At 37.6% G+C, this 22,492-nt stretch overlaps 2 protein-coding genes across 4 annotated transcripts; one reads left to right on the top strand and one right to left on the bottom strand.

Moving 5' to 3' along the window:
* Positions 1–1,338: 1,338 nt before the first annotated feature.
* On the top strand, positions 1,339–8,530 carry LOC104594418 (ankyrin repeat family protein). 2 transcript variants are annotated; one of them, XM_088900901.1, is made up of 5 exons: positions 1,339–2,083; positions 4,524–5,283; positions 6,085–6,121; positions 6,241–6,374; positions 8,072–8,530. In XM_088900901.1, the coding sequence occupies exons 1-5, from the start codon at positions 1,615–1,617 to the stop codon at positions 8,406–8,408; spliced, it is 1,737 nt and encodes a 578-aa protein (XP_088757027.1). In that variant the 5' UTR covers positions 1,339–1,614; the 3' UTR covers positions 8,409–8,530. The 2 variants fall into 2 exon arrangements, with proteins under 2 accessions (XP_088757027.1, XP_019052746.1); XM_019197201.2 differs by lacking the exons at positions 6,241–6,374; positions 8,072–8,530 and having other exon boundaries at positions 6,085–6,208.
* Positions 8,531–9,392: 862 nt separating this feature from the next.
* Positions 9,393–16,497, bottom strand: LOC104594168 (fimbrin-4). 2 transcript variants are annotated; one of them, XM_010254347.3, is made up of 14 exons: positions 15,743–16,497; positions 15,436–15,606; positions 15,031–15,269; positions 14,772–14,943; positions 14,632–14,670; positions 14,430–14,498; positions 14,171–14,287; positions 13,398–13,609; positions 12,709–12,864; positions 12,431–12,630; positions 11,155–11,312; positions 10,980–11,076; positions 10,713–10,804; positions 9,393–9,986 (listed from the first exon to the last, which is right to left on the bottom strand). In XM_010254347.3, exons 1-14 carry the CDS (start codon positions 15,827–15,829, stop codon positions 9,645–9,647), a joined length of 2,151 nt encoding a protein of 716 aa, XP_010252649.1. In that variant the 5' UTR covers positions 15,830–16,497; the 3' UTR covers positions 9,393–9,644. The 2 variants fall into 2 exon arrangements, with proteins under 2 accessions (XP_010252649.1, XP_088757024.1); XM_088900898.1 differs by having other exon boundaries at positions 15,770–15,963.
* Positions 16,498–22,492: the final 5,995 nt, after the last annotated feature.

The following is a 22,492-nucleotide window of genomic DNA, read 5'->3' as shown; positions in this document are numbered from 1 at the left end:
TGGGTATCAAACTCTTGGAGTCCAATGAAGGCTTTAGCGGATAGGGCCTAAGCTAAATAATCCCTAATAAGCTAAACTTAGAAATTGTATGCATATATTTAAATAACAAAATTTATATTAATATATATAGAAATGTTATATATTTTTTTATATCAAACAATATATAATTAAATAAAAATTTTAATTTGTAAAAAATCATAGTTTTATAATTAAACACAGGTCTCTTTATCAATAGAAAATATGCAAGCCCAAGCCTGAGCCCGACTTGACAATCGGGAGTTCAGCTTTAGTCAGGACAAAGCCGGTTCGAGCACCCTTTACTGCCTTGCATTGAGACTATCTCCATGCTTGTATGCTTTATTTTATGAGGAGATATTCCCAATGCAAGGGTGAAAATGACTGTTAGAACGGTGTGGTCATAGCTTTGCCTTGATAGAAGCCGATCTTGACCGTTGGGCCTAAATCTTGAGCCCGAGCCTAGCCCTTATATAAAGCTCAAAGCTCGAGCTTGAGCTTGAAGTCCAATCTATACACAAAATGTCTTATTTTTAGTATATTTTTATAAACTAATATTATATTAATTTAATAAATTAATAAACTAATTTATATTTCCTAATAGTAAATTGATATTTATCAATAATTTAAGATGCATATATATATGTATATATATTCTTTATTATATATAAGATAAGTACTTTTTTATATATGTAATAGTATCGAGCCGGACTTATTCGGGAAAGCCTGAGCTTGAGCCCACGAGCCTAAAATTTTGTCCAAGCCTAAAAAATAACGAGTCAAGCCGAGGTAGGTTGTCAGGCTACCTAGCCTATGAATAGGTCTAATTGTATATATAAACAACTGTATACATAAAAAATCATATGAAATAAAAATTTAAACATCTTTTTCATTTTTTTTTAAATTGACCTCTCATAACTTGGCCCAGTCCGCGGCCTGGCTTGGCCTAAGGCTCGGCCTAGTACGACCCGATTTACACCTTTACTTGAACCCCACCCAATACTAGGAATATAAATTATTAATAAAACTAAATTTATTAAAAAATATTAATTCATATTAAATTAACAATAATTTTTTTTATAAATCAACATTAAATGAAAATACATATATTAAAATTTTAGATATTAACAATAACTTTGAATACTTTTAATTAATTAACAACGAAATTTGATTATTAATTAATAGTTAAATAAAATTATTAAACCTTTCAGATTTTTCGTGCATCGCACGGGTCACCGCTAATACCGTATAATAAGTATTTGTATAGCATGTTAGTATTCCCCAACGGTATGTTTTAAGTGTCATCTCAGTACATACCGCCTTACCTTGAAACCCCTTACCACCCGCCAGATATTCCCGCCTGGCTGCCTCTTCACTGTTCAGACTTCAGACTTCAGTTTTTCGTCTTATCCGTCACTCCTCCCAACTGTTCAAGCAAAGAACCGGAAGAAGAAATGCTCAATTACTTCAATTCAATCCCTCAGCTTCGTAGACGGCAAAAGCTGAAGCCCCAGAGCTCGAAATCATGAATTTTGACTCCAATTCTTACGAAACCAAGTTACTCGAAACCCTAAACCACGAACTAGGAAGTTCTGAACAATGTCCAAGAGACAGTCGTGGACAATCGATTCCGATCTCGATGGTATTGATCTCAGCCCTGAAGACTTCAAAGCCTCAGTTCCACTCAAGAAGGTTCCTGCCGGTGATGTCTTCGAAGCTTCGAGGGCTGGAGATGTTGAGAGGCTCCGGTACCTTATTGAATCCGGGGTCAACGTAAATGCCAGAGACCAATGGGATTCTGTTGCCTTATATTACGCCTGTTTGGCGGGCCACCTTGATGCAGCTAGGATGCTTCTCGAGAGTGGAGCAATCTGTTCCGAGCACACCTTTGACGGCGATCGATGTCATTACGCTGCATTGAATCTCAAAGTGCGGAAGCTTCTCAAGGCTTTTGAAGCTCGGCCGCCGCCTTTGGGACCTTTGCAGGCTGCCTTGAGAGAGACCTTCTTGGGCTGCAGAGCTAACCGTCTTTATCTCGAACAGTCGGGGAGTCCTACCAATTGCCCAGGTCCAGTTTTTTCAATTTCTTTTATTTTCTTTTCCTTTTTTTTATGGACTTTAGCTTTAGGTCTTTCAATATGTTTTTGCGCCGTTTATACTTTATGCTGAGCGAATAATAGGTATAACTGAAAGTAATCTTGGTAGACATGCTAGTCTGAAAAGAAAATTCTCTTTTAAGATTCAAAACCTCCGCCCTTTCGGTTTTGCCCAAAGAAAGAAGGCAATAAAAGATTTTAAGGTGAACCGAGAAAAAACCAGTGTTTGGAAGCAAGAAACGCAACTAAAACTCAAGGAATCACCAGATCTCGACTGCGTGAAATGCAAGGCGAAGCTGCTCCTAAACGAAGTGAAACGCCTCCATTGAAAAACATTGAAGAATTTAATATATAACAATATGCAACTATAAATTCTGAAAGAAATAAATCCTGTTAATTCAATTGGCTGGAGATTCGTACTATTGACGTTATTAATTAATACGACGGCTGTAACCTTTAAGTTCAAGCCCCACATAGGCTAAACGGTTTAAACTCTAAAAATCATGCTACCGTGTATGACATAGTAAATTACTCGTTCAAATAACATCCCACATTCCCACTCGAGGTTAAATCTTCAAAAAAAAAAAAAAAGCAGCATGCCGGGGGAGGTGCCGTGTGCGCCCCACAAACTGTAAAAACTAAAATATACATTGATGCTTTTCCTAGTTGTCACTAATATTTTATTTCAGAACCATGCCTTGCATGCCTCATTTATTGAAGGATGAGAAGAACTAATTGTAAGACAACAACTAACCAGGTTATAGAATAGTAGATTGATTGAAACTCAAGACCAAACACTTGGGTAATACAGGGTTCAAGGAAACATCCTTAAATAACTCTTTTTGGTGGATAAATTGGTGATTGAAGTTGCAATTCTTGTCTTGAGCACACTTTCACATGTCTGTACTTCCAATATTAGCTTCAAACTCGGTAAATTACCTAGAAAGAAAGAATAATTTTGCGAATTAGAAATGCATTAAGCTCAGCCTTGTATTTTGGCTAATTTTTTAGAGGTTGATATTAGGGAATTATGTTAAAATTGTTACCCTGGTTCATGTACTAATGCATGATGTAACATTGATGGAGTTGCTAGAAGGAAGACCACTTTGCCGAGAGATTTGGGTGGGTTCCCTGTACATTATCAATTCAACAATGACATTCATGCTTTATCTTCTCATGTACATCTCTTCCCTCCCTTTTTTTTGATCTTAATGAAATCTGTTATCTTTTCTTTCAAAAAAGATGACATTCATGCTTTATCTTTTTTCTTGCCTTTTTTCTCAGGGAATTTCTCTCTCTTATATATATATATATCTATATATATATCCTCGAGGTCTGGTAATGGTTTGGCAGATGGCTTAGCTAAACAGGGTGTGAATAGACATCATTTGTTTTGGGCTCAATGTTTTGGGAAGTGGGGCTCTCTGCTGTATTGGGTGTTATCTCTAACAACTTCTTGTTGTGCATTCTCTTTTCAATTCTAATAAATCTCTTTAAGTTGCTGATCAAAAATGATAACAGAGCTCCCCCCGGTATCCCTTATATTGTTCCAGAGAACAGTTAAATTTACTACTAATAGTAAAGGCAATAGATTGTTTGCATCATCCTATTTCCTCTGTATTGTAGACAAAACTCATACTAGTAAAAGAAATTCCAAATCAAAGAAAAAAGGCCATTACCCAATGTTGGTCCTAGCTATGTGGGGTTTTGGGAGGGGTGGATTGGAACCTAACCTATGGCATTTATTTTTTCTTCACAAAAAAAAAAAAAAACTCAGACCAAAACAAGCCAAATGAAACAAAATTTTAACTCCCCTAAAAATAAAGAACTTGCAACTTCTATCTAAATAATAAACTATAAATCAAAGTTAAATCTCTTTATGAACATGCAACTCTATGGACCAATCAAAATCCAAATAATACAGAACCTAATTGGAACCTTGCTTGCTATTTTAAAAGCCTAAATACATTATAGGGCATCTTTCCTGTGTAGGAAAATCTGTTAATCCCTTCTGAAGTCTGCTAAATCTTAATGCTTTGTTGCATGGGCTTCTCACTTTTTCCATGTTGCAAATATTTGGCTGCTCTTGTTTTTAGAATACTGTATTACTTCTGGAACTAGTTGATGATATAGAATGTAATTTGAGTTAGGGATGTACTAGGTCACTATAAAGGTGTGCTGTATTTTTTTTAGTGTAAATCCTTATTTTAGCAGCATAAATCCATTAAGTGGATTTGGTAGAACTTGATTCTGTGAAGTATGATGCAACATTTTTTTTGTCATTCAATTTATTTCCATTTTGCTATTTGATATAATTCCTTGAACTTAATACTGTCATGCCATATAGTTGATAATATTCCATTTGAGACTAATCTAGGTATTGAGCTGACATACTGTATGAGTAATTGACAGGATCTTCATTCAATGATGCATCCAATTCCTACAACTTTCTCCCAGATGTAGTGTTTTTTGTGCAAGGCAAGCCCATTGAAGCTCACAGAATAATTTTAAGTGCTCGTTCAACTTTCTTTAAAAGGAAATTTGAGACCGATTGGAAAGGTCGCAGGGAAGTAAGGTTCTCAAGAGAGAAGTTGTCTTATCCTGCCCTTTACAGCATCATCCATTTCTTCTATTCTGACAGACTTGAGATTGCAGTGGATGACATGGAAGATCTTGTAAGAATTTGCAAAGTCTGCAAGTGTGAAGGGTTACAGAGGGTTCTTGAGAAGGAACTGATTCACCAAAAGTATGCTGAGTATAAGTCATTGCAAGATATAGATAACTCGCAGAAGCGGTTTATTTTGCAGGGGTTGTCCCTTCCAGAGCAAGATCGGCTTCCTGCTGCCTTGTACCGAATTCTTCAAAATTCTCTTGCAAAGTCCAGTAAGGAAGAAGTCTTAGAAAATGCAACTGATGGATTGGTATCTTCTATTGGGAATATTTCGATGAGTTGTTATGGAGATGATCTTGCAGATGTTTGCATAAGAGTTGGCAAAAGGATTTTTCGCTGTCATCAGGTGATATTGGCATCACGTTCGGAATACTTCAAAGCAAGGTTATCTCGTATGACAGATTTTCTTGAAGGGAAAGATGGATCACCTGGTTATGCTCTTCCTTTTCTTGAAGAACATGATTTAAGCACAGAGACTTTTGAGAAGATGATAGAGTACATGTAAGTAAGAACCTAAATAGGATCATTAAAATTGGTGAATGATTTGGGTTTGGGCACAACCCCAATCACTGGTCAGAAAGTATATATCTTAAAGGACAAAACTACCACCATGTTTTGACTTTTATCAATACTAATAGTGGTTTCTTTGCCCAAATTAGGCTCCTTAAAATTAAAACAGAAAACATCAACAAACTCATTAGCTAATTACAAATGATCTCATGCTTATAGTTTATTCTATACTTTCCAAGGCATTCTGACCCTGTTGATAGGAAAAAGAAACGTTTTTGTCTGGTCAGCATTATGTTATGGGAATATGGGATCAATAATGGTTCAGTTTTAGATTATTTCATGTGGTGTCTTATGTGCTAGAATGAAGGGTGTCAATGGGTTCGGTCCAGATTTAGGTGGTTAAAGAGAAAGGTTGGCTCCAAGCATAATTCATCTCTATAACATGTACTGGTAGTAAGGCTCTGGGCATGAGATAGCTTAATGCTGGATGTGTTGCCCAAATGAAAGTACCTAGTCAATAATGCAGACTTGAGCTTTTGATATGGGTTAATTAATGCCCTTGTTTAATCAAAATATCAACAGAGCTGCTGCTTACCTTTAATAGGTTAATTAATACCCTTGTTTATTTCTTGGATACCCATCAATGGGCCCAGAAATGATCCAACCCATAAATGGTTAGGGCATATGCAGCTCAATCTCGTCTTTTTAATTGATTGAGGCCAACGGCATGCTATCATGCTATTATCCTCAGAGTAGTTTCACCTTGACTTTCTTCTGAAACTTTTGATGCAGGTATACTGATGGTTTGAAGGATATAGATCCAAATCAGGTATTTACCATACAGTTTGAAGCAATCTCTCTCTCTCTCTCTCTCACACACACACACACACACACACACACACTTGATAATTGGTAATTTGGTATTCGATTGCACTAATTATTGAGCAGGCAGAGGAAATGTTTGATGCTGCTTCAAGATACCTGTTGTTTCCCCTTAAGCGTGCTGTGGCTGATGCATTGTTGCCACACCTGGAAATGGTATCACCTACAGAATTGTGCCACTGGCTGATATTATCAGACATGTATGGTGTTTTATTCTCTTTATATTGTTTTTCTTCAATATTGTTGATCAGAAGTTGGAGTAGCATTATGCTACACATTATATTCATTTGCTGAGGTTATGATTTAAGCAATCTGTTTTTATGGATAACAACACGATTTTATTAATTATACATATGATGATTATGTGTCAAAGGGGGAGGATAAGATAACCTTTTCTGTATCACTGAAGACACGAAAAAACAATATACAAATGGAATGAACTGAACATGCTGCTGTTGCCTCACTGGCTCTTCCCACTTGGAAACAAAATCCACATTGCTCATATCCTTTTTGTGCTAGCATCCTGTTCATGATCAGTGAGCTGATGTCCCTACTTACATATCCTATGCAACAGCCTAAATTTATTGTCAAACATTCTTCTATTCTTCTCCTTTCAAATTCCCCACAATTTTGGTATGAGAAAGTAAATTGGCCAACATCCTTGAAGAACCCTTCAAGCTGATGGCTCATTGATACATTTGTTTGCATTAGTTGGCCAAACCTTCAGTGGAGCATATCCCATTAGTATTTTTGACAGAACACTACCTCTGTTATCTGGCTGCTATAGAATGAGTGCCATGCCCATGTTTGAAACTTCAACTTTGGTGCAAATTCAAGTGTCTGAATTCTGATACCTTATCCATGCTGTTCTTGCTTTGGCTGACCATGAAATATTTTATCTTGATAATTGATCATCCAATTTTAGTTCTAGTTGGAAGGCTAATACTTAAATGTCAGGCCAGTATTCAAATGCATTTCATAGATTGTACTGATTGAATACATTGAGATGGTGGTAGGTTAGGTGACATGTGAGATAAGATGTGTTTTTAGTCTCCCTATTACAACATTCTATGGTCTTTTTGGCTAAATTTAGGGGCATGTACTTTGGTCAACTTGGTGTCTTGGACTGTCCAGTGTGGATGGATGTGTTGGACAAGATCCTCTTTATTGATCATTTCATTTCAAGAGAGAAAACTGGAGAATTAGTGCAGCTTTTGTGGACACAGGAGGAAATTGTTCCTTGTTTGTTACTTAGGGTTCTGACAAAATGGAACCTCTTTCTTTTGCCTTCCATTTGTGCACTTTGTAGGAGAAGGGTTGCCGTACATTTGATTGCAAAAGTTCTCCCCTTTAGAAGCTGATAGGTATAATCAGAGGACCTTTGTCAACTCATTCACGGTTTTGAAGAATTTTGGTGTAAAGACTAAAGAGATTGGGGGATCATATATGGTAGTGATGGTTTACTCCCACTAACCATGTGAAGATCCTATTACACCTCCCAAGTTGATCTCTTTTTGAAATATTAATGCAACTGACTGGCTACTTACCTGAAAAAACTTACGCATAAAATATCATGTGGATGGAATGCGGGTTACTGGTCACCAAATACATTGGTGTTGTATTTTCTTTTTCATTTTAGCAAGTTTTTGCAATGGAGTCTACAAAAGGGGCCTGTTCATTGAAATTCAAAAGAGAGCCCTATAAAGACTAAAGAGTGTATAAAAAAGAGGCTGACCAGCCAAATTTTTGTTACTGCTGGTGCTGATAGCTGTGTAAAATGATGAATTAATGAGAAACCTATCCCTCTCTACATGGTTGTCTTCAAAGTCTTGGAATAGTCGTGGTGCATTATTAACAAATGGCTAAACAGGCTCGATTTATTTTTGTGCTGAAACAGGTATGGAGTTCTGAAGATAAGGGAGTACTGCCTAGACATAATTGCTTGTAATTTTGAGACATTTGCTGACACTCGTGAGTTCCGGGCGATGCTTTTGACACTCCCACCACCTTCTGGAGATTCCTCTCTTCGAACTACACTTCCAAGTGCCCCAGGAGCTGGTGTGAATGTCGACCAAGGTAATCTTCTTGATGACTTGCGAGAGAAATGGCTTGAGGTGGAAGCTGCTGAGCTTGACAAGAGAGACGAGAGTGCAGCTCTGTTTGACAGGAGGCTGGAGATGCTCCTGGTTATGGCAGAACAGGAGAATCATGATAATCTCGCTGATGAGTCTTGAAACTAGACAGACCCCCCCACCCCTAAAAAAAAAAAAAAAAAAAAAAAGCAGAAAAGGAAAAGAATATGTAAGCAATATTTATTCTTTTTTATATATAAAAATAAAAGCTTTGGCATTTCACATTTGACGGTGTTGATGAGCTCATTACTTTTTGTCCTGACCCAATTCCTCGGTCCTTCATTCACGTGCATTTACAATGCCTCGATAATCGATATCAAATTGGCTTTGCCTCGAGTTCTCTCAACCGCCGATTCGGTTGTAAGCTCATAATTTGATCTCCTAGCTCCTAGGCCGAAGTTTACTTGATTGAATAATTTGTTGCAGCCTGCACTCTGCAACCATCCTGTAGCCACTTCATTTTCTAGACTAAGCCGGTTTCCCTTGGTTTTTCCATTGAACATACTTAGTTGTGAATCATCACTGCTTACGAGCAGCTTTAGGTGATCTCATGAAGGATCAAAAGGGATGCTTCGACTTTCGATTGTTTACTCCATAAAGCAAAACCATGGCACAACAATAGCTTGGGTTTAGCATGATTTTGGTTTAAGATAGTGGAGGGAGAGGTTTGTGGGGTGGTATTAGTATGTTGCAAATGAAGCCACATTTGAAAGCCCTAAAAGTCTAAAATCCAGTTACATCAAGCAACAAGTCAAGAACTGGGGTTATGCTGCTACCTCTAGTTTCTTTATGGGAGGTAGTTGTATCCAACCATCTAATATCAAACATTCTTCGGTCTTTGATGTTCTATGTTTCTTCTTGAAAAACAGACATACTCAGTTTTTAACGTCGCTTAGACAAATATAGCTGGTAGGAGGAAGAGCTGCAGGAATAAGAGCAACTAGAGACCAGAAAGATATCCTTCTGCAGGAGAAATGGTTGAAATTGCATTTCGAAATTCGAACCAATGCCTGGTCGGATGCGGCTAACCTCCACCCCTGCCTCCTTTCCCAGAAAATCAAGGATTACATTTTGAAACGCAAATACTTGAAAGTGAAACAAGAGAAAGGCCTCATTAGCTACTACTTTTCCACGTTTAATTCAACATTATTGACATATCGTTCCAAAGAATACACCTAAGCAATAACAAAACTCTAGTTACAAAAAGAAAAGAACATCCTCCCTCGCGCCAACCAAAAGAAAATGCAGAGGATAGGGCACAGATTTTACAGTGACCATTAATCTTTGACTATATGCACATCTAAGACAACTGTGCATTTGTTCTAGCTTGTATCCTAGTTATCGTACCACCTTTTCTTCTCCTGTTTCTGAGTTGGAATTTATGGGTGTTATTCTTTTGCTGGGAGTGTCCCCGTTTTCAACTACTGCGGAAGACGTGTTGTCTGAATCCTCACCATCAACCAACGAGGAAGATGTAGTATCTTTGGTTCCATTTTCCATGGTCAAATTTGAGACTGCACTTGCTAGAACGTCCCCATTTTCGGCATCAACAGAGAGAGCTGGGGATGCATCTGGAGTTGCAGCTTTCTCACCTGCAGTTGATTCTGATTCTTCAACAGGTTGCGTTAAGCTCCAGTACATGATGCTGGCTGTTAGAATAAGGATCATCTTTTGGTTTACCTGCCACAAGATTCAACTACATTTTAGGTAATACCAAGTGGTAACATCTTTTCAATGATTAATGCATAGCAATTCGTCTACTCACCAAACATCAAGAACTACTATTTCTGACATCTGAACTTACCAAAAAAAAGGAAAAAGAGAAAGTGCAATGTGGTTAAGGAGATTGTAATCCCAATGAACTGCTCAGGACAACTCCTACGTTATGTTTACGGGAAAATGTATGATACCAAAAACACATGGGTACCGGAAGAGCTTTGACCAATGAAAAGCACCCTGTGAATTTTGATGAATACCATCTGATTGGTCACCACTTTTCTGATATTGTTTGATTGGCTGTAATTTTTTCAAGGATCATGTCTTTTACCCTATGTTTATATGTTTATAAAAGCAGGGTTAGTTGTATTAATATTTTAAATCTAAATATGCTCCCCTGCCAGAAAGAAAGAAGAATAAAAGGAAAATAAAAATAAATTCTATTAAATTATTTGCAAACTTCAAGTACTACAGCATGCAGGTAATTCGGTCAGTTTCCAAAATTTAGGATGTTTTGAGTTCTAACAAAGTCATGGTGACTTGAGAATCAAACCAAATTTAAAGGAGAACATAAAACTGGAGCAAAGATCAGGAAAATCGCAGTGAACTGTTAATTGAAATGGTTTCTAGTTCTGTATCTGTATGGGGTCTGGCACACAAATGTATAAATCCATCAATGAACGCTCTTACCTCCATTATGTCCTCGGGCAACAAGAAAATGGAACACCCAAGCTTCCGTGCAACACTGATTATATATGTAGCATTCAACCTCTTTTCATCATCTGCCATTTCAATGCCAAAACATAAGAAAGGTTTTTCTTTCATCCTAATCCATTACAATTTCATTCTACTTTGTGTGTATGTATCTCAAAGGTGTGAACATTTGTGCATATCACAGAACTAGAACTCATAAGTCATAATAATGGAATTAGTTGCAGCAATTTCAAGCCAACATACCACTTTCACCCTTTGTAACAAGGTTCCAGTTCACAACCCTTGGCTCTACAGAACTAAGAAGCTCAAGGAAGAATATCCCATTTGAAAGGTTCTTATCCTGAAGACAAAATGCAGTCAAATCAAAACATTCACGAAATTTTTAAGAATTGAAGGTAATAAAAGAAAAGGTTGTTACCTTGAAGCTTTCCATCTGTGAATTTCTATTGGCACTCTTCACCTTCTTATTTGCCCAATTTAGGATATCGCTATCTGTCATTTCCTTCCCTTGTGAATAGACTCTCAAATTTTTCAATAGTTGGAGCATATTTAATTTCATCAACTGCCAAAGGAAAGCTGGGACAGGTCCAGAAAATTCAGTGGAACTTGAAACGAATCTTATGAATAAAACAATTGATGCAAATCGGTAGGTAAGAACTAAAATTTATTAGGCAAAGAAAGGAAGAAGGTCAGGGAAGAATTTCATTCTAGATTCGAACTGTAAGGCTAATTTAGTTAAATGAAGCTCAAAAAATCTCAAGAAAATATGATGTTCTTTAAGTTCATCTAGAGTCATGGAGGAGTTATGAAGAGCTTTCTTGTTCATGACATGCAAGATGCAACAGCACTAGGTGTAGGCTTGCAGTAGATGTCTCCCCATGACATGGATAGAATTTAAGATCCATTACATCATGGACCACCAAAACCAACATCCATGTGATATATAGATGCATGCATATAAAATAGCATTATAGTGCATACTACCAGTGTCCTATATTTTAATGCTTTGTCTCAAGAAGTTACTATCCCATGAGAATATAACACTGATTGCAGTACTTGGGGATAAGTTAATTCTTTTCTGAATGACATTCTTTATAAGTCCAATCATGTAAGAAGAAATAATTGGGGACTTGAGGAGACTTCAGATGAAGTTCAACTTTTGGGGTACTAACGTCTAAGACTATGCTATAACTTGTCACTTGTCAGTGAACTTAAGACAAAGTTAACATATTTGAAGAACAGAACATGACACCTGGAAATGAACATATGTAAATGGTCCATTTTTATCAGTTGAGATGATAGGCTTATGCACACGATACATAATGCTTAGTACATCTACAGGGATTCCGTGTAATGTAAAACCATGTATTTCAGACTCCAAAATTGCCAGCTCAAATTGTTGGATCACATGGTTTTTAAACACCCTCCATCCTGGAGATGATCCACCAACCAAAAATAACCATGTACAACTGGGATAGATGTGCTATTTAAGTTCCTGTTCACATTCAAGCTAAATGTTCATCTTAAAGAAACCAACATAATTAGGATTGGGCTTCCTAGCAATGCTTAGCATCTTGTCGAGTCAGTTGATATATTATCATTATGATTTATGGAAGAGCATCTGATAAATACATGATAGTAAATATCTACTACAATAATATACCATATTTTGATCTTACTACGGAGATGCTTACCAAGTATAAGCTTCTTATTTCCTTGTACAATATCATTTCCACCTAGATTGACGAGGGAAAACTTCAACTCCTTCCCAATCCTTACTACTTGGTTGCAATTCTCTACTTTTCTAAATGGCATCTTGATGGGAGGTTTTGTGGCATGCTTCCAGTTAACTGATCCTGGAGATACTTTGTCAAGCACTTCCAAAAGAACCCATCTGCATGCATTAGAGATGTACATCAAACATGATTGGTAAGAGACTAGACTATTAATGCAAAAGGAAATACAAACTCACCCATTTCTGACATCCTCAAATACATTGTTGACATATGTAGCAATTCCAAGACTGTTGATCCACAGTCGGAAGCATCTCTCTTCTCTGGATACTTGAACATCATCTGTCATCATTTCTGCAAACGAGATCTTTTTACTGTCTGTAGACAAGCCATTCCTGCAAAAAGAGATCCAAACCACATTAGCATGCCACAAACAAGACAGCTTCCTACTATTAACAGCATCCTGATACTTTCAACTTAAATAAGGAAAAAAAAGAGAGACAAAAAGGGGGGAGGGGAGGGGGTAAAGCACAAATAACCATATATTGTTTGGATGGGCCAAATTAAAATTGAGAAATCATATGGTTGCAATCATGCAATTGCAAAAAGAACATTTAGAATTTAGCCCAAAAAATTTCCAACCAAAAGTAACTATGTCCAGATCCTGCAGATATGCTTCTTATATTACCAAGTTAAGAAGCAACAGTGAAAAGATAACCATAAGCTTTCTGAACTTTTTCCTACAAATATGAACCTTTTCATAAGTACAATGAGTCCACTTAACACAATGATAGAAGAAATCTAAATTCTATAGCAAATGAACCTCAGTCATTTTGAAAGAATGCTATGGCTAGACTAAAGTAGAAAGAGAAGATCCAGTATTCTTCTAAAGGAAACAAGATAAAATGTAGAATAATTCATTTTTTACCTATGATGAAATATATGTGCAACAAATGCAAGATTCAAGTTTGGTGAACCCTCAACAATGTCCTTTGGTGTTAGGTATCTCTTACAGTTCATTCTCTCAGCATGCTCAAGTATCAAGTTTGCCCTTTCAGTAGGATCCTTTGCATCTAAGGTGGATGGGCTACAGTGCTCTGGGGCAAGAACATTAAGCAGGAAAGCGTAAGCCTCTCCATCCTGTAGGTGCATAGAGTTAATCATTATGCAGAAGATGCTCAACATTAAAGTATATTCTATTAGTGTGGCTTTATTATTTAGGCCATGGTTGCAAGTGATAGAATAAGAAGCTGCTGGGAGGGAAAAACTGGAGTGTGCAAGACCAGGAGAAGTTAGAACAACTTCTGTAGGAGTAGGACTTTTTCCTATAAATATGCTCATGCTTTTATTCTCTCTCCTATTTCATTATAATTCTAGAAATAACTGAGCTTCACCTCTATTAAGAGTACAAGCACCAGCTGTGCAATCAAGAATGCATAAGAACACCAAACTGCCTAAAATTTTCTCCAGGTTTTACCTATTTACACATGAACCAGACATAGGTTTACAATTGTAAATAGACTTTTGCAGGAGAATGCACATATGTTTCACTAATAACAACTGCTTTAATTCTGGAACAATAAAAGGGGCAGCCCAGTGTTCGAGGCTCCCGCCAAATGCAGGGTCTGGAACAATACCAACCAAAAATTTCTCTTGCCATTGACTAAAAATAGAAAGGCATCGATCAATTACACCTCTTACCTTTACATCTGAGGAGAAATTTGTAATGGTTTTCTTATATCCTGCTTTCTTCAGGTGGAAATTCATCCACCGTAGCAATATTTTTTCTGGGGCTAAACCCATGAGTTCTTCCACATCCTGTAAAGTTTGATATCAAGAAAGAACAAATGATATTTCCTTCTTTCCAAGTTTCAACATAAAAGCAAAAGGGTAAAACCCCCATTTTCTGAAATTTAAAAATAAAGTAGAAAAATAGGAAAATAAATCAATGTGTCTTCACCTTACTGTCATCAACCAATTCCACAAGCTGAGGAGTTTTCTTTAAATTGAGGTCTGCTAACAGTTGGATCTGAAACCATCATCACATGTAAAGGCAATCAAAGTAAAAATGGAATAAACATGAATGCGAAGAATTAATCTCCACAATCTGAACCAGAGAGCATTATGAAAAATATTAAGAAGGAACATATTTAGCTTCATACCTTTATAATCTGGGAAATCAAACCAAGTAACAGGTGCGGCTACAAAAAGAAGTAAAGGAAACTTGAGAGTCTTTCTCAAGTTGCATGGACAGACTTTACCAATAAAACACAAATGGGTAGCTGATATGAACTCAACTCACCCTTCCTTCGACCAAGTCTTGTGTTCCAATGTTGACCACAGTGCAGCCAATAGCCTTTGCAGAATTGAGGCAAAGGGTATGGTTTTCATTCCTTTCCCATGGATTTAGTACCCGTTTGGTATTAATAGCACGCTCGTCAATCGTCCCAGGAACGGCAACATTTATCAGCTTACTGCGTCAAGCCACCGGACATCCCAATTAGCAACCAAGAGAAACATACTGCATCACAATCAAGTAGAGAATTATTCTGTATATTTACCAGAGAAGAACTCCGTCTTTTACTAGATCAAACAGACTATTATCAGATGGATCTAAAGGAAGATATTTCTTCAAGAACGGGTCTTCTCCGAGGTAGCTGTTGATGTGGGCAACATAAGACGCCTTCTCCGATTCACTAATGGTGTGAAGCAGGGTAGTTGTTGTGGCCTTGAGGAATGACGATGGCGTCCTTGAACCCCCCAATTTGGCCTGAGCTCGGGCTTGCAAATTCAAATACGCCTGACCAATGAATGTGGTTCATCAACAAATACTTTCATCCTTCCAACTCCATTGAAAGGTAAGACACTATTGTCTTTCTTCTCTTTCTATGAACAGAGTTGTCATTGATTAAAGGAGAAGTAGAGAAGAAAGCAGGAACTAAAAATCAAAACTAGAGAAGACTCACCCGGAGGAAGGCTTCGAAATCAATCTCTTCGGTCATGTCAGAAAATGATTCCCCCAAGATCCCGGTAATCTCTAGCTCGGAGAGCATTTCATTAAAGGCCTTTAATTTTGCCAATACGGGCGGCAAATTTCCCACAGTAACTCGACCCGATTCATTCCTTGTCGAAAGAAACTGAAGAAATAAATGCAACGGAGTTCATAAATCATCTCATAATCGCAAAACAGATCAGATAATCACCTCAAATAAAAAGAGCAACGAAAAACACCCGATTCAAACAAAGAAGATGTCAAGACATTTAGATACATACTTTGGATTTGAGGGCGCGAAGTTCGACCTGAGTGAACTGGCTCTGAAGCCATGGATCGGAAACGAGAACACCAACGTAACTGGACATCTTCGCCCCCTGTTGCGAGTGACCAACGTGGGGAAGAAGCTAATTATCCAGTAGATTCCTCCGTGGAATTTCACGAAAATACAAATCGCAAAACAGAGAATTCAATAAGCAACACCAGCAATCGAACTCAGATCCATTTTTCGCAGGCAAAGAAAACTCCCAAATGACAAACCATGCAGACAGGTGGCTTAACGTGCATGAATATCCAATCTCTCCTTCTCCATTCTCGACAGACGGATACAGAGAGACGAAATCCAAAGACACAAGAAAAATGGCGAAAAAAACAAAGTTTCCTTGTTTGCAAGAATTTCCTTGGCAAGATAAGGAAACTAATCGAAAACGAGAAAGGTAATTAGGTATTGAGAGAGAATTCAAGAAAAGAGAGACCTGTTTCAATCAAAGGTTCATGTTTCAGTCGCTAAGTTTTTCTTTTTTCTTCCTTAATTATTTTTTTGCAGGTTTGACTCTTCTTCAGATATTCAATGGTTCTTCTTCGAATGGAGAAGGAGACGAGAAGAGAAGAGGGATCGATTTTCCTTCGTTGGCGAGCAAAGTGAGGAAGGAGAGAAAACGAAAACCGTTTTCCCTACGGACCCGCGAAGACCGAGGGTAAGAGGGGCCAGCCAAGAGCGTGCTGTCTTCGAGACTGCCTTCCTTTTTATTGCTTTTCTCTCTTATTTTTCTTCTTTGGATGTATCGAATCTCCGACCATGGATGCGTGGAGATGTTTACCAGCGCAATGCATCACGCTACGTGGCGGACATGCAACCATCTGGGGACCCACCGATATTGCATCATCAAGTGATAGATATGATTCACGTTCTAGATGACAAACAAGGTTTGTCTGAGCCTCTGGGGCTTTTCTACGACACAATACACAGCAACATGGCTGTTGTGAGAGATTGTAAACTCAAGCTTATTACTCTAGGGTGTGGAGCTTTAATTTGCCACGTGTCAAAAAGGGGGCAAGTTGGCCCCAAAACAAATGGATTTAAGAAGTTTAAGCCATGAAAGTGCAAAAAGAGATGCTTAGGGCAGGTCTGGGGAGAAAAGTGGTGGATTTAATAAAAAAAAAAAAAAAGGGGATGCTTGGTCCACTAAAGATGTAAGCACATGAGAGAGAGAGAGATGTTAATAAGGAATTCTGCACCCACTAACCGAAAAGGATGGCCCCAACTGCCAAGCTGGCAACCTTTTTTGTTTTCATCTCTAGACCATATTAACAAAATCATAAGTTTGTTTGTACTTACATGCGAGAGAGGGATATGGGCCATTGGGCCCTAGAAACCAGACAGATTGGGAGTGGCAGATAGTTTATAACCACCACAGCTCAAATTGCTGGGATAAGATTAATTTTCTAATTTGTTCTTGTTCTAGCTTAGACAATGACTTGCCAATCCCAAGGCTTTTTTTTTTTTTCTTAGAAAAGAGAGAGAGAGAGAGGATGAGTAGTGTGTAAGGTAAACTTGGTGATTCTTTGAGGGTCTGCTTATCATACACTTTGGTTGGAATGATGTGGGTTGCTTTATCTGATGATGCAGCAGTAGTGGTGTTTCTTCTTAGATCATACACTTTAGTTGTGTAAGGGAGGTCGGGGATGACCATTGATGGGTAAGCCCTACTGTGACTGCCATGAGATTGGAATGAATGATGGGATTCACCCCATTAATCTAATTAGACTAGTGGGCTTAAAATTTATTTATATTTTATTTAAAAATTTCAGCTTTTCCTCTTTTCCTTCTCTTTCCAAAAATGGTGGAAAAAGGCAGCTAATATTTTAAAAGCATATCGCACCGGAAAGAGACATCCTAATATTTTATCCATGGTTTACAGATAGGATGAACATCTCTTCCTTCCCCTTTGTTCATTCATTTTTAAACTTGAATGGATAATTAAATAAAACTGGTTCAATGTTTTAAAAATGACTTAGATTTGATTATTTTGATTGTTAGAATATCCGGTTGAGTTTATCACTTTTAATTGCATGATCAACGTTGGCATCATGGGGCATTAAAGAGTAGATTAATTGGTCTTAGAAAATAAGGAAAAAAATTTATTGGGTCAAAATAAAACATACAGATTCAGGCAATTTGTGTGATAAGGCTCTTAAAGATTCTGTGATGTTTCAATGTATGATCCTCTTTAATTCTGGGTCATCCGTTTGGGAGGGCTTTAAATTTAATTAAGTTGCTTTCATTTAGTCGTTCTTAAGAAGCTACTAAAACTACCTTTACCAGAAAGTCAATTCCTTGTCGGAATGAAAGCATACTTGGAGGGTTCAGATTGACGTTTCACATGCACATATCAGCGTGTATTGAGAATATCTCGTGCATTTATTATGGAAAATTATTCTCAATACATGTCTAGGATGAATTGTGGGGCGTGTATTGAGAAAATCTACCATTGCATGGATTTAAATTTGATTAAGGAATTAAATGGTATGCCAAACAATTAGCATCTTTTAGAGCTTATAGAAATGCTCATATTGATATATTAAGGTCAAGTGATTTGGATTTTAAAATAACTCATTTTTATAAATACAAATACATATAATATTAATACATACAGAATACAAAGTTTTACACTATTTGTATTTGTATTCCTCTCAAACTGAGCCTTGGTGTATCACTGAGGTGGAGCCCATCCATCGTCCGTGGATGATAAAGAAAAAAGAATTATAATGTAAAATAAAAAAAATGAATTAATTCATGACTTGAAATAAGCTTATTTATTTCAACAAATAAGCCCATCACGTGAAACAGGGTTAAAAGCCCATTCAACCCAAAAAGCAGGGATTAATCGAATTTCCTAAGGAAGACCGGAAGACACACATGCGCAAATAACTCCGAAAAGGTTCACCGACAAAGAAGGGGGAGTGAGAAAAAAGAGTACTAAAATCCAGAAAGAGAGAGAGAACTCAGGACAATATCACTTTTGTAATTCACACGTCACACCTGTTAACTTGTTAAGATTTAAGCGAGCGAGTGGAGTGCAAACAAAATTACGTACTCTCTTTTCTTTTCTAGAAAATAGAAATTGTATTTTTTTCCCGGTGACCACCGAAAGTTGAACGGCCGTCCACGATTTGTATGGCTGTTCTTTCTCTCTCATTGCATTCGGATTTATACGGTGGGGCCCCATCAGACAAGGGTTGCCGTCTGGCAAATTGGATCTAGTGATATGCAACGGTATAGATGTAAGATATAATGTACTGTCTTTCCCAATACGAAGCTCAAGTCAAAATATTCCTTCCACATGTAGGAGTAGGACGGTGGATTTATGATCAAACAATTATACATATTCGGCTCTGACCCACCCAAATAGACTCGGAGTCTGGGCGGTCTGGAAAGAATATTCATTTTCTAATTATGGGATTTTAGAAGTCCTTATGTTATAATAGTGATGGTTCAGTTGGTATATTAATTCGTTTGATGATTTGATCTTGTGTGGATTCGATTCTTGCACTGTCGACTCTAAAAAAGGGTTATTAGCAGTTTGGATCAGGTAAGCACAATATTATAAATAAGTTAAATGATTATTTAGAAATTTTTATGACACTTGTCCCTTAAAATACTCTAATCTATCTTTAAAAATGATTAATAGCTATTTTTGACACTTGTTATAATATTTATCAAATGTTCATTTAGCGTCTATTTGGCATCATAGCTGTTGCTCTAGAAAACGGTGCTACATTAGTGTTATATCGGAAAAAAACGATATTCTAGGAAATGGGCATTTGTTTAGAACCATTTTTTCATAAAAAACGGTGCTCCAAATCATGTCTTGAAAATCGGGAAGGCATAGCTTCGAGCAATACCAAATTTGGTGTTTCCTGGATTTGCAGCTCGTTGTTGCCAATATGGACTCGAGGTGGCAGTGATGTAGCACTGGATAATAGGTATCAATGATGAAAACGTTTCCTAGAGCACTGGTACCAAATAAAAAATGTTGTTGTTGCTCCACGAAACGTCTTACCTAACAACAACGTTTCCAAACAAAAAAAAAAGGGCTTCCAACCTACACATCAGCAGCTCTGCAGTATTGATGCCAAACATATACTTAAACATGCTTGCAATGTTGTGCCTATTAGATCCAGTCTTACTTATTAATGATGCATATCACCAAATACCCAAAAAGGTTCTTATGTTCTTGTTTTTTACGCCCAAAGTCCATACGTTTCTACCTCAACTCCTTAAAAAAAAAAATTAATACAATAATAGACTTCTCAGAAAACCAAACATCCACACTCCACCGCAAATCCAGAATATCCGAGATGATATAATGTTCCAGATGCGTGGTGTGCAGTGCATTTATGTGGGGTGCAGTAATACGGCCTGCATAGCTCTAAGACATTTATTTGGAATTAAATCCAAGCATCGAATAGTCATGCGTATTGAGCATTGGAGGAATGAAATTTGGGATCAGGAATTCCAAATCTAGGATCTGGGGTTTAGAATTGCAACTGTTTGATTGGACGAAATTAGATCTGATTCCCATTCTCGGTGAAATGGCATTTTCCCATTTGGTGGAATAATCATTTCATCCCCCTCTCTTAGGAATGGAAATCCAGTTTTAATATTCTAATTTTGATTATCATCTAAATCAAACAAGTTAGGGGAATTGACCATTCTGATTCTAATTCCAACTACAAACCAAATGAAAGGATTTTTAGGCTCTGTTTGATTTGTGGGAAGATTTGGGTAGGATGGGATGGAATGGGAAAATGTAAAAATTTAACTTTCTAGTGTAAGATTTTATATATGGAAAAATAATAGGAAAAGCATTGTCACGACCTAGTTCTTCGCTGGATTCATGTAAGAAGAAGAAGAAGAAGAAGAAGGTGATTAGGGAGGAAGATGGGAAGAATAGGAAGAAGAAGAAGGTGAGGGAGAAGAGAGAAGAGGAGGATGGAGGGAGAGACACAGAACAGGGAAGGTAGCATATTGCTGCTGCCCCTCGCACTGGTTCTCTTGCTACTGCCGCCTCTTCTGTTTGTTGGTAGTAGATTGCCACTGCCCCTTGCACTGGTTCTCTTGCCACTGCTGTCTCCTCTGCCGCCGCTTCTTTTGTTCGATGGTAGCAAATCGCCGTTGCCCCTCACATTGGTTCTCTTGCCATCACCACCTCTTCTATTCGATGGTAGCAAATCGCTGCTGCCCCTCGCACTGGCTCTCCTTGCCACCGTTGCCTCCTCTGTTCGAACGGGGAAGGCAATGAACATGCTGTGGTTCCTTGCCAGTATTTGGTGAAGAAAACAGTGGAGAATAGATCGGGTCGCACTGTTTGTTGTTGTCGCCTTACTCCAATTGAAGAAAACTGTGAAGAATAGAAAACAATGGTTCCTCTGCCGTTTGTCATCGCTGGTTCGTCACCTTATACAGTTGAAGAAGGCCCATCCTGCAAATGAAGAAAACTCGAGTTTTTCCACCGGGGTTGCACCAAAACAGTGCGACCCCGATTCCACAATTTTGAGATTTTGCATCCCACATTTTTCTCATCCCATCCCTTTATTTCCCTCAAAACAAATAAAAGAAAAATGAATATTTTTAGAATATTCCCTTTTCTCATCCCCATCCCACAAACTAAATGGAGTCTTAAAGACTACTAACATTCATGGCAAGAATACATAATGACATGGAATTATTGGAGCCCAATGGCTCCGGTATCCACCTTGAAGGAGATGCACAAAAAGTAGTTAATTAATTAATCTTACACTTGTACCGGATGATGATAAATTGCGGTGGTATTGTCATGGGCTTTTTTTTTTTTTTTTAATGTTCATCTATTTACAAATGGAATTATGGGGAGAAGTCATTTCTAAGGATCTGTTTGGTTTGCAATCAGAATCAATATTCTCTGAAAATAGAATTGGAATGATCCATTCCTAATAGTCTGTTTGATTCAAACAGGAATGAGAATATGAATTGATTCATGAGAATATGAATTGGAATCAATAGGAATAGGATTTCATTCCCAAAGAAAGGATAGGGAATGGGATTCTGATTATGCCCAACCAAGCTGTTGAAATCAGAATAGCCTATTCCGATTTCAGACCCAGACCCTATTTCCATGTACCAAACGGGGCCTATATTCTCAACCTTGGGAGGAAATTAGAAGCTTGAGCGTCAAATGAGGAACGAGTGAGAAATCTGATCTCTCCACTTGATCTCCTTCCTTCCTCGCTGCTTCTCATGGGCTTTGTTCTTTCTGCAATGTATTGCTATACGCCATCAATCGAACCAACACAAGGCCTGATGTAAATGCACTGATTGTGAACATTGATCTTGAATATTGATAGATTGTTACCGCCGCGTTTTCTGGTTGATGCGATTTTGTTAGGTTGTTCGTCATTTTTTTTTCTGGTCTTGTTTACTATTTTAGTTGAACCATTTTACTACTTATTGTCTCAGGATTTATCTCTTTATAGATTCGTGAAGGAATAGATTCAATCATTCAACAATCAACATCCACATCAAAAAGAGCAGATAATCTGCTGTCGTCAAAGAATCAACATTTCTCTTCATTGAGAAGTTAAATATTCATCCCCATAATCCTTGCTTGTATATGTGTGAATCAATCATGCGAAAGTAGTAAATGTTCTATGGCTGATGACCCAGTCGTTGAGATGGTCAGCCGGCGTCCTTCTAATTACTGCAGGCTCTC

Source organism: Nelumbo nucifera, chromosome 1 (assembly GCF_055504915.1).
Source record: "Nelumbo nucifera cultivar China Antique chromosome 1, China Antique-T2T, whole genome shotgun sequence".
In the NCBI taxonomy this organism is placed as follows: Eukaryota; Viridiplantae; Streptophyta; class Magnoliopsida; order Proteales; family Nelumbonaceae; genus Nelumbo; species Nelumbo nucifera.
The sequence above is the reverse complement of the archived record's forward strand: the minus strand, read 5'-3'. Positions and strand labels throughout refer to the sequence as shown.

What these genes read in the sequence shown, in the direction of transcription:
- LOC104594168 (XM_010254347.3), bottom strand. Translation starts at nt 15,829, where the DNA reads ATGTCCAGTTACGTTGGTGTTCTCGTTTCCGATCCATGGCTTCAGAGC. An exon ending in TTCGCGCCCTCAAATCCAAA is followed by an intron (nt 15,607 to 15,742) that starts GTATGTATCTAA and finishes TTATTTCTTCAG; the next exon opens with TTTCTTTCGACAAGGAATGA. An exon ending in ATTTCGAAGCCTTCCTCCGG is followed by an intron (nt 15,270 to 15,435) that starts GTGAGTCTTCTC and finishes TTCATTGGTCAG; the next exon opens with GCGTATTTGAATTTGCAAGC.
- LOC104594418 (XM_088900901.1), top strand. Translation starts at nt 1,615, where the DNA reads ATGTCCAAGAGACAGTCGTGGACAATCGATTCCGATCTCGATGGTATT. An exon ending in GAGTCCTACCAATTGCCCAG is followed by an intron (nt 2,084 to 4,523) that starts GTCCAGTTTTTT and finishes AGTAATTGACAG; the next exon opens with GATCTTCATTCAATGATGCA. An exon ending in TGGCTGATATTATCAGACAT is followed by an intron (nt 6,375 to 8,071) that starts GTATGGTGTTTT and finishes GTGCTGAAACAG; the next exon opens with GTATGGAGTTCTGAAGATAA.